Source organism: Dendroctonus ponderosae, unplaced genomic scaffold (genome assembly GCF_020466585.1).
Source record: "Dendroctonus ponderosae isolate FM_Combo_2020 unplaced genomic scaffold, Dpon_F_20191213v2 Dpon_F_20191213_462, whole genome shotgun sequence".
In the NCBI taxonomy this organism is placed as follows: Eukaryota; Metazoa; Arthropoda; class Insecta; order Coleoptera; family Curculionidae; genus Dendroctonus; species Dendroctonus ponderosae.
The window spans coordinates 2,404-15,192 of record NW_026018677.1 but is presented as its reverse complement, the minus strand read 5'-3'; the positions used below and the strand labels follow the sequence as shown (position 1 = coordinate 15,192).

The 12,789-nt window shown below is 33.3% G+C and overlaps 1 protein-coding gene across 1 annotated transcript; it reads right to left on the bottom strand.

Annotated features, from left to right (window-relative positions):
• Positions 1–326: 326 nt before the first annotated feature.
• LOC125504400 (potassium voltage-gated channel protein Shaw-like) lies at positions 327–11,982 on the bottom strand (the record flags this gene model as incomplete). Its single annotated transcript, XM_048666287.1, has 5 exons — positions 327–561; positions 1,024–1,280; positions 5,723–5,991; positions 9,024–9,247; positions 11,788–11,982. Coding segments are annotated over 5 exons (1,161 nt in total), but the record flags the coding sequence as incomplete, so codon positions are not given.
• Between the last annotated feature and the right edge of the window lie 807 nt (positions 11,983–12,789).

Genomic DNA, 12,789 nt, shown 5'->3' with positions numbered 1-12,789 from the left:
TTTCGATTTAGACATTATAAATCTTATTAAAACAAACACTTATTTTGCTCAGAGAATCCAAAAATGCAATAATATTTAAAAAAGTATTTCATTTAGAAAAACACAACTTGATACTTTTAGGGATTTTGGGATACTCTGTACATTACAAAAATATTTTTAAAATGTGCACCCGTTAGGCGTCTGTGAATTTATCAAATAATATTTTGCAAAAAACAAATGGGCTAGCCGCAAACGTCCGTGCCGTATAGCGTGAATAACCTTGTATATTAGCAGAATACAAAATCTGATAAAAATTTAAAACAAAATGTGATATTTACTTACGAAAATGACACCTCCACTCTGATACTAACCCATTTTTGGTACAGGGGCGCCCAACAGGTTTTCTCTGCTCGGATGATTCGATTTGACTGCGTTTACTCTTCGGTTTTGGGCTGCCACCGGTCCTGCTGCATTGCCCAGGCCCGGGGCAGCCCCGGGCATAACAGGGCCTGGTATCCTTGGGCCTCTAGTAGGCTCTACTGGGAGAACACGACGTCGTTTTTTCGGTAGTTTGGCTCGAGCCTTAAAGTGATAAAGTAAAATAAATTTACCGTATGAATTGACAAAAGCTTTATGTTTTGTTTGGAAATCATTCCAGTCGCTCTGATAAAAATGTATTTTTCACAAAAAACATATTAAAATAATATTTTGTAATGCACAAAACACACACTTATTATTAAATTTGTATATATTTGGTTTAGTATTCAGTTTCATATATTTTTCTGAAAAAAATATCTTGGCTATGAAGAGATGAGATGCGTGTTGGCACTGGGATTACTATGGATAGATAATTGACGCTAACGATCCGGTAAATAATTAATACATACGATATAATTAGATTCGAATGATTGTTTCTGTTGCTTTTGCGAGTGCTAAAAAACATTTAATTCGTGGAGAAGAACTGGCTATAAATATTCAAATACAACGAAAAAAAAACGTGCAAATAACCGTTTCACAGAATAATCAAATTTTGGTGGTACCTACCTGCGTATGACTATAATACATAGCAAAATTTGATACAATCACAGGTACTGGTAAAGCTATCGTCAGTACACCTGCCAAGGCACATAAGGCACCCACAAACATCCCAATGTAGGTTTTGGGCACCATATCCCCATAGCCCACTGTAGTCATAGTGACTAGAGCCCACCATAGTCCTAAAGGGATGCTTTTAAAGTCGTTGTCCGGGTTCGTTTGTATCCTTTCGGCATAGTACACTAAACTGGCGAATATAACAATTCCTGCAAAAGATGAACGAACATAGTTAACATCGACTCAGTGTTTTTAGTACGGATATAACTTCTAGCTAATGAACATGTAGCCAAGGTATATAAAAAAGTGGATATCTTGATTTGGATATGTCATGTGGTTGAAAAAATTAACTCGATTGAGGTACAAAATTTGCAATTGTTTGAACACAAACTACACCCTGTAAGTCTAAGTCTAATTTTTATTACTTTGTCACAAAGTTAGCCAAACATTAGTAGCCGCCAAATATAATTTGGTGTCCAAACTCGAAATTGGTGTTGATCATTTGTCATTTAAAAAGGATCTTCGATTTGATCAATTAACTAATACCTAAACCGCAAGCTTTTTATTTCTCATTTATTTCCCCCGGATTTCATCAACGTAAATGCAACTTTGGAATAAATCTAATAATTCGTACTTCCTATGCATCACAAAATTGTCACATTTCATCACGTTGCATCACACAGTTCTCCATAAAGTGATGCTTTCAAAAAATCGAATAGTTCATCCGCATTCTGCCTTGTCGTATAACTTGAATAACCCTGTATACAGGATGGCTCTCCAAGAGCTAATAATGCAAGCTAATTAGCTAATATTTCAAGAGCGACTCTGCGTATAGTTTAGAATACTTTTGGTAGACTTAGCTCGGCTGCTTTTCCCAGTCGTGCGGAGAAGGAGAGTTTATTTAAATATCTTAATTAACTTCCAAAATGAACTCAATTTTGTTACAATAAAGGCGATAGCCCAGGAATCTATCGTTATAGATTTACAGAGTATTAGAACCAAATAAAAAATCATGCCCTCAAAAAGCAGAAACAATTTAGGAAACTTGTTTGATCGTTTTGAAATATTTTTATGCGTAAAATCAGCTGCTATCAAAACATGCACATTTGTCTGCACACGTTTACACTACATTCTCTTGTCTCTTTTTCATTTTGTTTTAAATTAAACATTAAATAAATTCTAAATTTCCATTTTCACTGTCGTTTACAAATGCAACCAAGCTGTTTTCAAGAATGAATTAGATTTTTCTCTCGGTTTCAAGTGAAGCGAGAAACCTCTTCAAATGTAGTAAATCGAGTAGCAGATAAATTTGGAAACTCAGAATCTGTGAAAAGTGAGATTCATAAGAAATACCCATTAGAAGCATTCGAAATATCGAAGTGGCAATATAAGAGTATGTTAACGCGTTTTCAATGATATCTTGACGGCAAGTAGCTCAAGAAGCCGGATTGGAAAAAGTTCGATTTATTGAATACTGAAAAATGATAACGGTTTGCCATATATCTTTTACATGGTTTAATAGTTTAGCTCTGTGGGCCTTTAAAAAGACTGATGTTTTCCGAATTAATTTGAAGAAAATGTGGGAAAATTACTAGTTTTTTAATATTAATCAGAACTGACTAGATTTGCAAAAAACAGTTGCTTCATCTGCACGCGATTACTTATTGTAGTGAAGCAAACCAGTACATGTTAAGTCGGTCATTTACTTTCCAAAAAAAGGAAAAATAATCATAGTTCTTAATACCAGTCTTAATAGACAAAACGCAACTAAAATATTTGAAAAAATATATGAAAACTAATTATTAATATGCCGGAAGTCTGTAAAAAGTCTGTACAAAAATTAACCACAGATTTCTGGGATGAAAACATCATGATGAGAAATGATCAACTATAAACTTAACTCACTGCGCTGCACCTCGAACCATTAACTCACTGCATTTTTTTTACATTTTTAACTAGTTGAAGAAATTTTGTTGGTTTCTATCATCACTCGGAAATTGAGCAACTTTTAAATGAGTTCTCCGCGGTTTTTTGTTTAGTCAATATTTAAAAAAAAAATAAGTCGGTTATTAAATTTAGTTTTGTGTATTAATCACTCCAGCTGAGTGAAATTCAGACAAAAATAAATGGCTCTAATGTTAAAATTAAATTAGTGAAAGATCGGCACTGGGAGCGTTTTTCGTTTTTTTGTTGTTGTCTTTCGTTAAGTTGAAATTTGCCTTTGAAAATATTGCCGTGTGAAGACACTTTCTACAAAAATGTCAACAATAAACAAACTAAAATCGAACTGCTGAAAAGTAAAGCATGAATCATCGAAAGGGCGAACCCGAAATGATTAAATAATCATGTTTATTCTATAGTTCGGAGTTTTTTTTTCTCGAGAAGATATTCAGTTTGCTACCGACAGTGGACAAAATCGGTCGATAATCCTTTAAGTTGTATGAATCGCGTTGTTCGATGAGAAATATAGGATTATTGTGGCTCTTATGGCAAGTGCGGTAGTTTGTAAAAGTGTAGTTAACTGCTTGAGGATTAATGGCTAGAAAATGGAGCATGGAGCTTGCAGACAGCTGGTATGAATGATGTCTAATCTATAAATTTTTTTGCTTCAATGATATGTGATGGATTCGTTATATTTCTCTATCTCTTTGCTTTGATGATTTGAAATAAGTTTCGCTTTGGAGAGATTTCCTGCTGCACTAAACATATTTTTTTTCTTTCTTTCCAGGTGGCACTACGCAGGTTTCGATAAGTTCAGCATGACTTTTCCCCTGGTTGCCATCCATGTAGATGTAGAAATTTTAGTCCCATATTCATCAAATGCCTCATAAGGTTGGTATCGATTGAGCTATTGGTTTTTGCGCAGTAAATTTTTAAACTTTGGGAATATTTTGGGCGGCTTTATATTTTCATATTAAGCTCGTCTGCAGTTTTTCGCTAAAGAACCGCTTCAGATATGGAAATTTAGATTCCAGTATTCAATACAGTTAGCATCAGTTGACAGTGTGGATCTGGTTTCAATTAACCTATTGATTCCTCCATAAGGAATTTTTAAACTTTGGAAATATTTTGGACGACTTTGTATTTTTGCATCAAGCTCATCTGTAGTTTGTCTCCAAATAACCGTTTCAAATACGCAAATATGGGTTCCAGTTTTATGTTATTTGTAAAAAAAAGTCAAGAGTTTCAGTGTTGCCTGTTTTTCGTTAAATTGTAAAATCGCCCGAAGCAGACCACATTTTTTGACATTGCTCGTGAACCATTTAAGCCACAGAGTTCGTTTTTCTATTATCGAATAGAGAATTGGTGACTCGCTTAAGTTATAACAACGTGCGTGAGTAAACTCTGGGGGATTTGCCGCAAAAACTCACACGAAATTTGAACATGAAATATTTAGGTGCAACGTTATGCAAAAATTCCATAAAAAAACTTCTTCTACATAATGTCACTCTTTCAAGTTTCTACTGGATATATTTTTGAGTTTTTATTGACGAGTCTGCAGTTGCGCAAAAGCGGTCATTTTCAAATGAATATTTACGAAGCAGCATTTCATGTGATTTGAATTAAATTTTGAAGATATAACGAAATTTTGACGACATTTCGAGCGCACTTTTCATTACTGAACGTACAACTCTGAACTTGTAGAGTATTTGTAGTTTTAGAAAAATTTATGTCCGAAAAACGCGATGCAAAATGTGTTCCGTAACAGTTTTTGCAATCCTAAGCAAAATTTTCTCAACGATGTGTGGGGTACAACTGTGAACTTGGGTAAAGTAAAGGTAAAAAGTAAATTTTTTGTGTCTGAACATCTTTTGTTTCTCTGTGTGCTGCAATTATAATTACGCGTAGCATTCAACTCAAAAATTTAGGAGGCCCGGGTCGGGTATTTCAACACCTAAAAAAAAGTTTACCACCTTTCATAGGAGCAACGTTTTATCAAATGGGTGAATGCAAGGCAACTGCACCGGTAATTTACTGTGCCGGTTGGGTTGACGCAACAAGCCATTTCTGTGCAAACTCCTGAAAATTAACTGAGTTACCCATGGCCATGACAGGTATCCTTCCTGAGTGCTGATAACACAAATAGTTTCAGAAACAAAGTAAAATTCCCAGAGAATGGCTCATTTAAAATTATTACTTTTGCTTTGGAGTTGTAAAACAATTTCGAAACTTTGAGTACAGTAGCTTGAGTTTGACGGGTGTTCCGTCAAAAAAGGTTTGGAACTTCTGAAAAAATATCTCAATAAAAGGTTTATTGAGATCCGTCGTATCTAAAAAATTTCGTTTGTTTAATTGGTAGTCTGACGATCAGTCTAAAGCGTTATTGAAAGATACGACGCATATACAGGCAAATTCGTCATACATCAAAAAATATTCCATTGATGCTATAAACATATTTTTTTTATTTTCCACCACGCAAAAGCCAATATTATATTAATTAATGGCTTGCATGGTCACAATTGAGGCAACACTCAACTTCTTGCCTGCTTGCTTGCTTGTTTTGAGAATAATTACAGACTAATCCAACAATACTTATTTTACAAATCAATAAAAAAACTTAGGTAAAATACCGAATGAACATGAACAAATCATTAATTAAAATAAAGTACAAAAAATAAATAAATTGCACCAACAATTGTAGACAACTTACCTAAAACAAGAAAAAACACCAGTAGCGTGAGTTCTTTCGCTGAAGCTCTAAAAGTCTGTATTAGAATCTTCAGTCCGGAGGAATGCCTCGTTAGTTTGAAGAGCCTCATAATTCGGATTATAGAGAAGAACTCCATGATGTCGGCATTTTCTAAATGGGATGCGAATCGCCTCAACAGCAAGTCAATATAAAAGCTTGCAGTTGCTATGTAGTCAATGATGTTAACTGACGATCGGATAAAGTCGCATTTGTTTGGACTTGCTATAAACCTAAATAAGAGAATAAGCCTGTATTCAAATAAAGCTTAAATTATTCGTTATAAAATAGAGGCAGATATTGAAGCCATTTGTGTTTTGCATGTGCTGCAGTTCTGTTACGGAAACATGGATGTCGATGTCGACGTTGCGTCGACGTTGAATTTCTATTTATTTGTAAAACTTCTTTCAGCTTTCCGTATTCAAAAATTGTTTGGTAATTTCTAAGTCTCACAATTGTAAGAGCATTTGAAACCAGGGCGCATCTTTTGTTACCCAGTATTAATTAATATATCAAATGCAAACAATAGTGAGGGCTATTAACGACTTAAATCAGCCCAATGTGCAAAGTAGCAGCATCGATAACGTTAACAACGGCGAATTACTGCGCTATTGATCCGGTAGGCCGTTGTTTGTGTTTTTCTCGATAATCGGATCTCAAACCCAAACACACTTAACGTGATTCGACATATTGTACACAGCTTTACTTTTTCGAAGCTCTTTCGACTGAAAACTCTTTCGACTGAAAAATTGGCAAATAAAGTTAAAAATCATGCCGTGAAATCAAATTGATTCAGATTTTAATTCCTGCTCTGCCATTTAGGTAACAAAAAAATTATTAATAGTTAACTCAGATGTCAGTTGATCATGATTTAAGACTGATTTAAGGATACAAGTGCGCATTTTATTATTAAATACTCATCGCATTGGGGAATAATGAATACATTTTTTATTTAACTGTTGTCAAAACCGAAACAGCCTTAAAGTCTGACATGTTACGATTAGAGTATCTTTTTTATGTAAGAATCGAATGTGAACATTCGATTCGTACGTGAATACAAAATAAAGCTACGAAAAACAAAGTGTTTTTCAGTCTCGATTTCCTAGTTTTTGATATTTTCTAATCAATATTGTCAAACATAAAAACAAGAGTTCTGGCAACTGTTTTGGACAACAAATATTGGATAGAACTGAAAACGTAATTAAAATTAACTAAATTTAAGGAAAACATAGGAAACTTTCCACCATATGCGTTATCTCCCGTCCAGGAATCAGAAGACTTACGTCTTTCATTATGTCCAAAAACAGCAAATTAAGTTAAAGAGAATGTAGCAGTCTGTCGTATTTCACATTATGTTTGATTTTGTGCTGCCATTTACATCATACAGAGAATTATTAAAATTTATTTTTGTAGGAACAATTCAAGCCGAAAAGCTCGTTGTTAAGGAAGTTGTAATTAAAAAGGAAATAATGAATCGTTTATGCGTAATAACAAGTGAAGTCTTTTGATCTTTTGAAAGCTACTAAAGGGAAAATATATTACTGCAAATAAAAAATGACAAAATTAATAACCTACATTGTGATTATCGAGCTGTTTTCGTTTTCGGGAGTTCTGTTATTAAATTTTATGCGCAAAAAGAATGTCGCCGGCTTAGCTAAGATTTAAATCTTGATGTCGATCGGGATTATGCGAAATAGTTTGATAGTTACAGCCCAAGGAAAATTTTCGATTTATATTTGTCTGGATCTATCAATTGCAATAAGATTTAATGTTGGGAGTTTCTCGAATTATAGCGTTAATGTATGCTAAATTATTCAACAGCAAAGTTGAGGGCACAATAAAATCAACTTGAATTGATTGCCTAGTTTCTTTCAGCTCATAAATTTTTATTATTACGCTCGTCATTTTACTGTATAAAACTCGTAAAATAATTATTAAACCTGAAACGAAAGTTTGATTTCATGGAACTTTTTGACAACTCTGGATTATGTATTTGTAAAGTAAACATTAATTGATACATTTTTTGATTTCGATTTTAGTATACTGGCATAGTATTCGCCAAATAAACTTCTGTCTTGTAACCATTTTGGTAGAATCCGTTGCAATTAAAATTCTTGAGAAACGGCGATTCACTGAATGTCTTTAGAATATAGCGAGGAGTGATTTATTTATAAAGCTGTATTTTTGAACGAAATATTTCTGGAAAGAGAATATCCTTCTTTTGAGCTGGGATATTAAACCAATAGATTTAATGGCTTGCATTAATGTGTTCCTCCGGCGATTTCAGATTTCAAATCCCCATGTTTGAACATTCTTTGACGCGGCTCAAAGCGATATTGAACATCAACTGACGTTCATGAAACATTCATTCGTTGCTTCAATACGTTCTGTTTCTCATTGCAATATTTTCAATTTTTTCATATTACCGTAAAGAAACCTTAAGTATCAAATCTGATCGGCCACGTTTGTCGCAAAATTAGGTTTCCATAAATTCGACCATTTACCGCTAAATTGACTTTCGTGCTGCTATATCAATCAACCACTAATCCTTGCCATTGTCCCGAAATTAATAAAGGCGGAGTGCCAAAAAGACATGGCAAATTCTCCAGTCCTTACGTGATAGATTTTCCGAGACGTTCACCAATGTGGTGGAAAGTGGGGAAAGCAAACGAAAAGGGTTTCTCCGGAGTTAATAAATTGCTTCCATATATTGACACATATTAAACGTAATTCTCTGAGAATCGAAATGATATATATCGAATCGCCCTGCCATTCATCTCCCTATGTTATTTTAAAGATTTGCTAATGAGGATATTTTGTGAATTAGTTTTCGGTTTATTCAACTTTACGTAGTGTAGAAAGTAGTACATTTGGATGGAGAAATGTTGAAATTTAAATCATTTGTCTGAGCAGCATTAACACTGAGTATTCAACATAAATATTTCTATATAATATCTCCATATGAAACGGAAGATACCAATTTGTATGGCCACAGGAGAAATTGTCCAAAGTCATGAACATCTTTTTTGCTTAGTTTGCATTATAGACGCATTTTTGCAACATATGGAACTAGAGGCATGTTGGTTTGTGAAATCGGAAAAGTTACGAGAGAGTGTTGCAAAGCCCAACACTAGGAAGTTGCATGTCAAGTTTCGCTTAGAATACGTTGATTACAACAACTTAAAAAAATAGTAGGTGGATTTTCACATAGATCATACGAATAATTTCCGCACTATACATCCAGAACAGTTATATTTTTACTTACCTGATTAAAATTTCGAAAGTAAACCAGGCATTACAAAAGCACTCGATATAAAAAAATGCTATGTGAGCATCAGTGTCCGATTTGTCTAAAACATAATCACTCGAATTGTTCGCTGTCCGCACAAGTATCCTACTGATGACTGGAACTTTCATGTCGGGATGGGTTTTCAGGCAAAACGATAAAATAGACACGCAGATAAAAAATACTGACAAAACTCCTATTACCTGAAACAAAAAAATCAATTAACGTGGAAAGAAACTTCCAATTGTTACGTAAGTTTTAAAAACTAGTTTAAAAATAGTAGTTAAATAAATGTTTCACTCACTCAAAATATCATAAGAATTCTATGAAGATCTTGTTAAAACTGAATAAATTTCCGTTAATTAACTTGTACCTACTCCAACCCTCCTTATGATCCTATCCGTTATATTTGCATAAGTCTTCATAATTTTTCGCTTTCCTTTAGTGGGTTTTATTCAATTTTTCCATCAGGATTTAGATATGACTGCTCGTTTTTCGCAAGTCGCATATTAAAGCAAATAAATGTTTTGAAGATAAATATAGTCAGTCCTTTCTTCAGTCCAACAAGTAGATGAAATGCTTGAGCATTTCTTTCCAGGCTAATGGCTAATAGAAGTCCAATGTAATTTAAAAATTGCCCCAGCGATAATATGTATGTCGTTAATTCGTTCATATTCGACATAATGCATATTTACGGTTTTTTTTAAATAACTGGCGTTTTGCCATGGGAATGCATTCACTATAATGTATCATTTAATTAGACACAACTTCAACATAGAATTTGAGCCTTGAAGAAGACCCCAATAACGGTCGAAACGTCGGCCAATTAATTAGATAGTGATAGATAGATAGTTCAACTTAATTTTCCAATTGGGACGCAAAAAACAAGTGAAACAAATTAATTTAATTCTTAATCATCAATTCAGTTGCAATGTAGCTGTGCATTCGGTCTTCATTCACTTCCGCTCTTTCTTCTTCCAAGGATTTATTGACTATGTTTAATATTCAAATATTTTTCCGAATCATGTATTCATTGATTTGTATTAGTGTTAAACTCTTGATTATAAAATATTCTCTATGTTCGTTGAGGGGCAAAAATTAATTTTTTGTTGGTAAAATTAGCGAGACTGTGGATCTTCTAAGTAGATCAATTTTAATTCATTCAAATTTAATTATTTGGCAAATTTAGGAAACGGTTCATTACAAGCACTTTTTTTGTGAATTCGAATCAATTGTTTTACCACAATAAGACATTTATAAAGAAATTAGTCATTCACGTACTTTCAATATGTGTCATAAATTAAATTTTGTCACATATTGCCTAACAATTCCAGTATATGGCAAATGATGTAAATGATGGTAATGTAAACCAATTCGTGTATATCAATGAATCTGCGATTATTGGAATATGATGCGATATCTGCGTATTGTTCTATCGATATTAGAGCGATGCATCAGTTTGGACAATATAATTGTTTTATTTGAAGAGATCGGAAATGTTCACTTGATGTGATCCTTAATAAAAGACTTCCAATAATGTAACCAATTTGGACACCACAAGATGACAAAAATTGCTCTATTAACTCATTAACAAAGTTTAAAACAGACAATTAATTAAAAACCTTTGAAAATAGCGAACTTCCATTGAACAAATCAAACTTCGAAAAGTATTTTAATTAAAATAAGCCCATATCATAGCATTTTGTCTCGTACTTTAAATGATAATGGAACGCTCCAAACTTTACCTGCTCGCAAACTTTTTAGATCAGGCTTCTTCTGAAAAATCTATAAAATATGTCAACTTTGTTTTAGCAATGCTGAAAAAACTCATATCTGTAGGTATTACTCGGCCTTTTTTTAGTTTTCTTAATTTTAAATAAGTTATCTGTGCCTTCATATAATTTTACAATTTATTCGATTGAATAGTTAATTGTGAATACCTGAATGAAGCTGAAAAAACGTATTTTCAAAAATACGTTAGACATTTTTAAATAGCACCACAATCAGAACAGGAAAATACGTACTAAAATAAATTAGCAACAAACAATAACTTTACGAAGAAACGGTTTTTACTTTGCTGTTTTTTTGTTATTAGACAGGTATAATAATTGATTCATATTGGCAAAGGCAAACAATTAATTTGTAAAAAGATACTGCATTTTAACGAATGTAACCGAACACTAACCTCATTACTTTGCAAGGTTTTTAATTAACGGAGCCTATCAATTAGGAATAAATTAATCTAGGGTTTAGCTTTTTCATCCCTTCCAATATAATATCTGTGCTCTACTCGCAATAATAATAATTGTCCAGTGTTTAGAGTTAGACTATAGTTTAGAGTTTACTATGAGTGAAATACTGTTAGCTTCGATAGCCACAACTCCATAAGGCCACATTTGCAGCTCAGACAGTTTTTTCCATAATCACCATTTTAATAAGGGTTTTCAACTGTCATAAGGGTTATCCCTTATCCCTTCGGCAGGTTGAGGGCCCAAATAAATTACTAAAGACCCTTTTCAAGCAAAGATGACTTTCAGAATAAAAAGTTATCGGCTTAACAAACATCCGTCTTAAACTCTATACCCTCTTCAAACAGATTCCACTAATATCTTTTCCAATTAATTGAAGGCCTTTATTTTACTTTCCTAACTAATTTGCAAAAATAACTTTGGAATGACTGCTTAAGGCACACTTAATTAAACGCGCCGGTTTGATAAAAATTCCGCTGAAATAAAATACTTACTTTTGCCGCTGTTGACGAGTAGGGTTCATCAAATAGAGACCATAGTTTAGGTTTCATTAACTGCCACCATGATAATCTGCCCTTGAAATAGGCATCTTCAAAACCAAATTTCCTAGCTATTTCTTCGTCGCTCGGTTTTTCAGTATCTAAATCTAACCTATCTAAAACAGCTAAAGTTTCTTGGGTGTCTCTATGCTGAAATAGAAAAAAAAAGAAATATTAGAACGAAATAAACAGGAAGTTTTAAATGTCTGTTTCAAAACTTGAGATGAAAGGAGTCTTATGTATTCTTCTGAGGAGAGAGTATCTGATTCGTGCAACACAATTATTACCACTAATTACTGCCAGTTTCCACCCTCGGTTTAATTTTAACATTACAAAATTATATATTGCTCATAAATAGGGACAGTTTTCATTCCATGATAAATGTTTTGAACATTTTCTGTTTGCTTCAATTTCTTTCCGTTTTTTTGATAAATGGCAGTAGAAAAGACGGGCACAACTGAACAATTCATCTGATTTATCTTCGGAAAGTAATTCAACAGCAAAACAATATATCCAACAATATTGATTGTATATCAGCCAATCCATGTGTTGATTCGCTACCTTAAACGTAATTGATGACTTAGCATATATTATTCGAAAATCTATATAACTTTGGCATAGGAAAATAAAATAGGATCCTGAAATAACGACCTTGTTGTAAGAAGATTGATCAGTTTCCTATGGATTCCTTACGCAAAGTTTACACCTTTTAGATTTATTGAGGCATAATTTATCCCGCCGCGTTTTCATGTAAGATAAATTGCCAAATATAGCGACAGATCTAAAGTTTCCCTCAACTACATGATTATATGTTGCAAAGTAAAAAGCAGGATGTTAACTTAGTTGCAAATGAACGACTGGATTAGCATGACAGATAATTTATTGCCCATGGCTTGATGTATGTTTTGCAATAATTTGTCATAAATCTGCTTTTTCCAATATTTTTCTTTCGTCGTC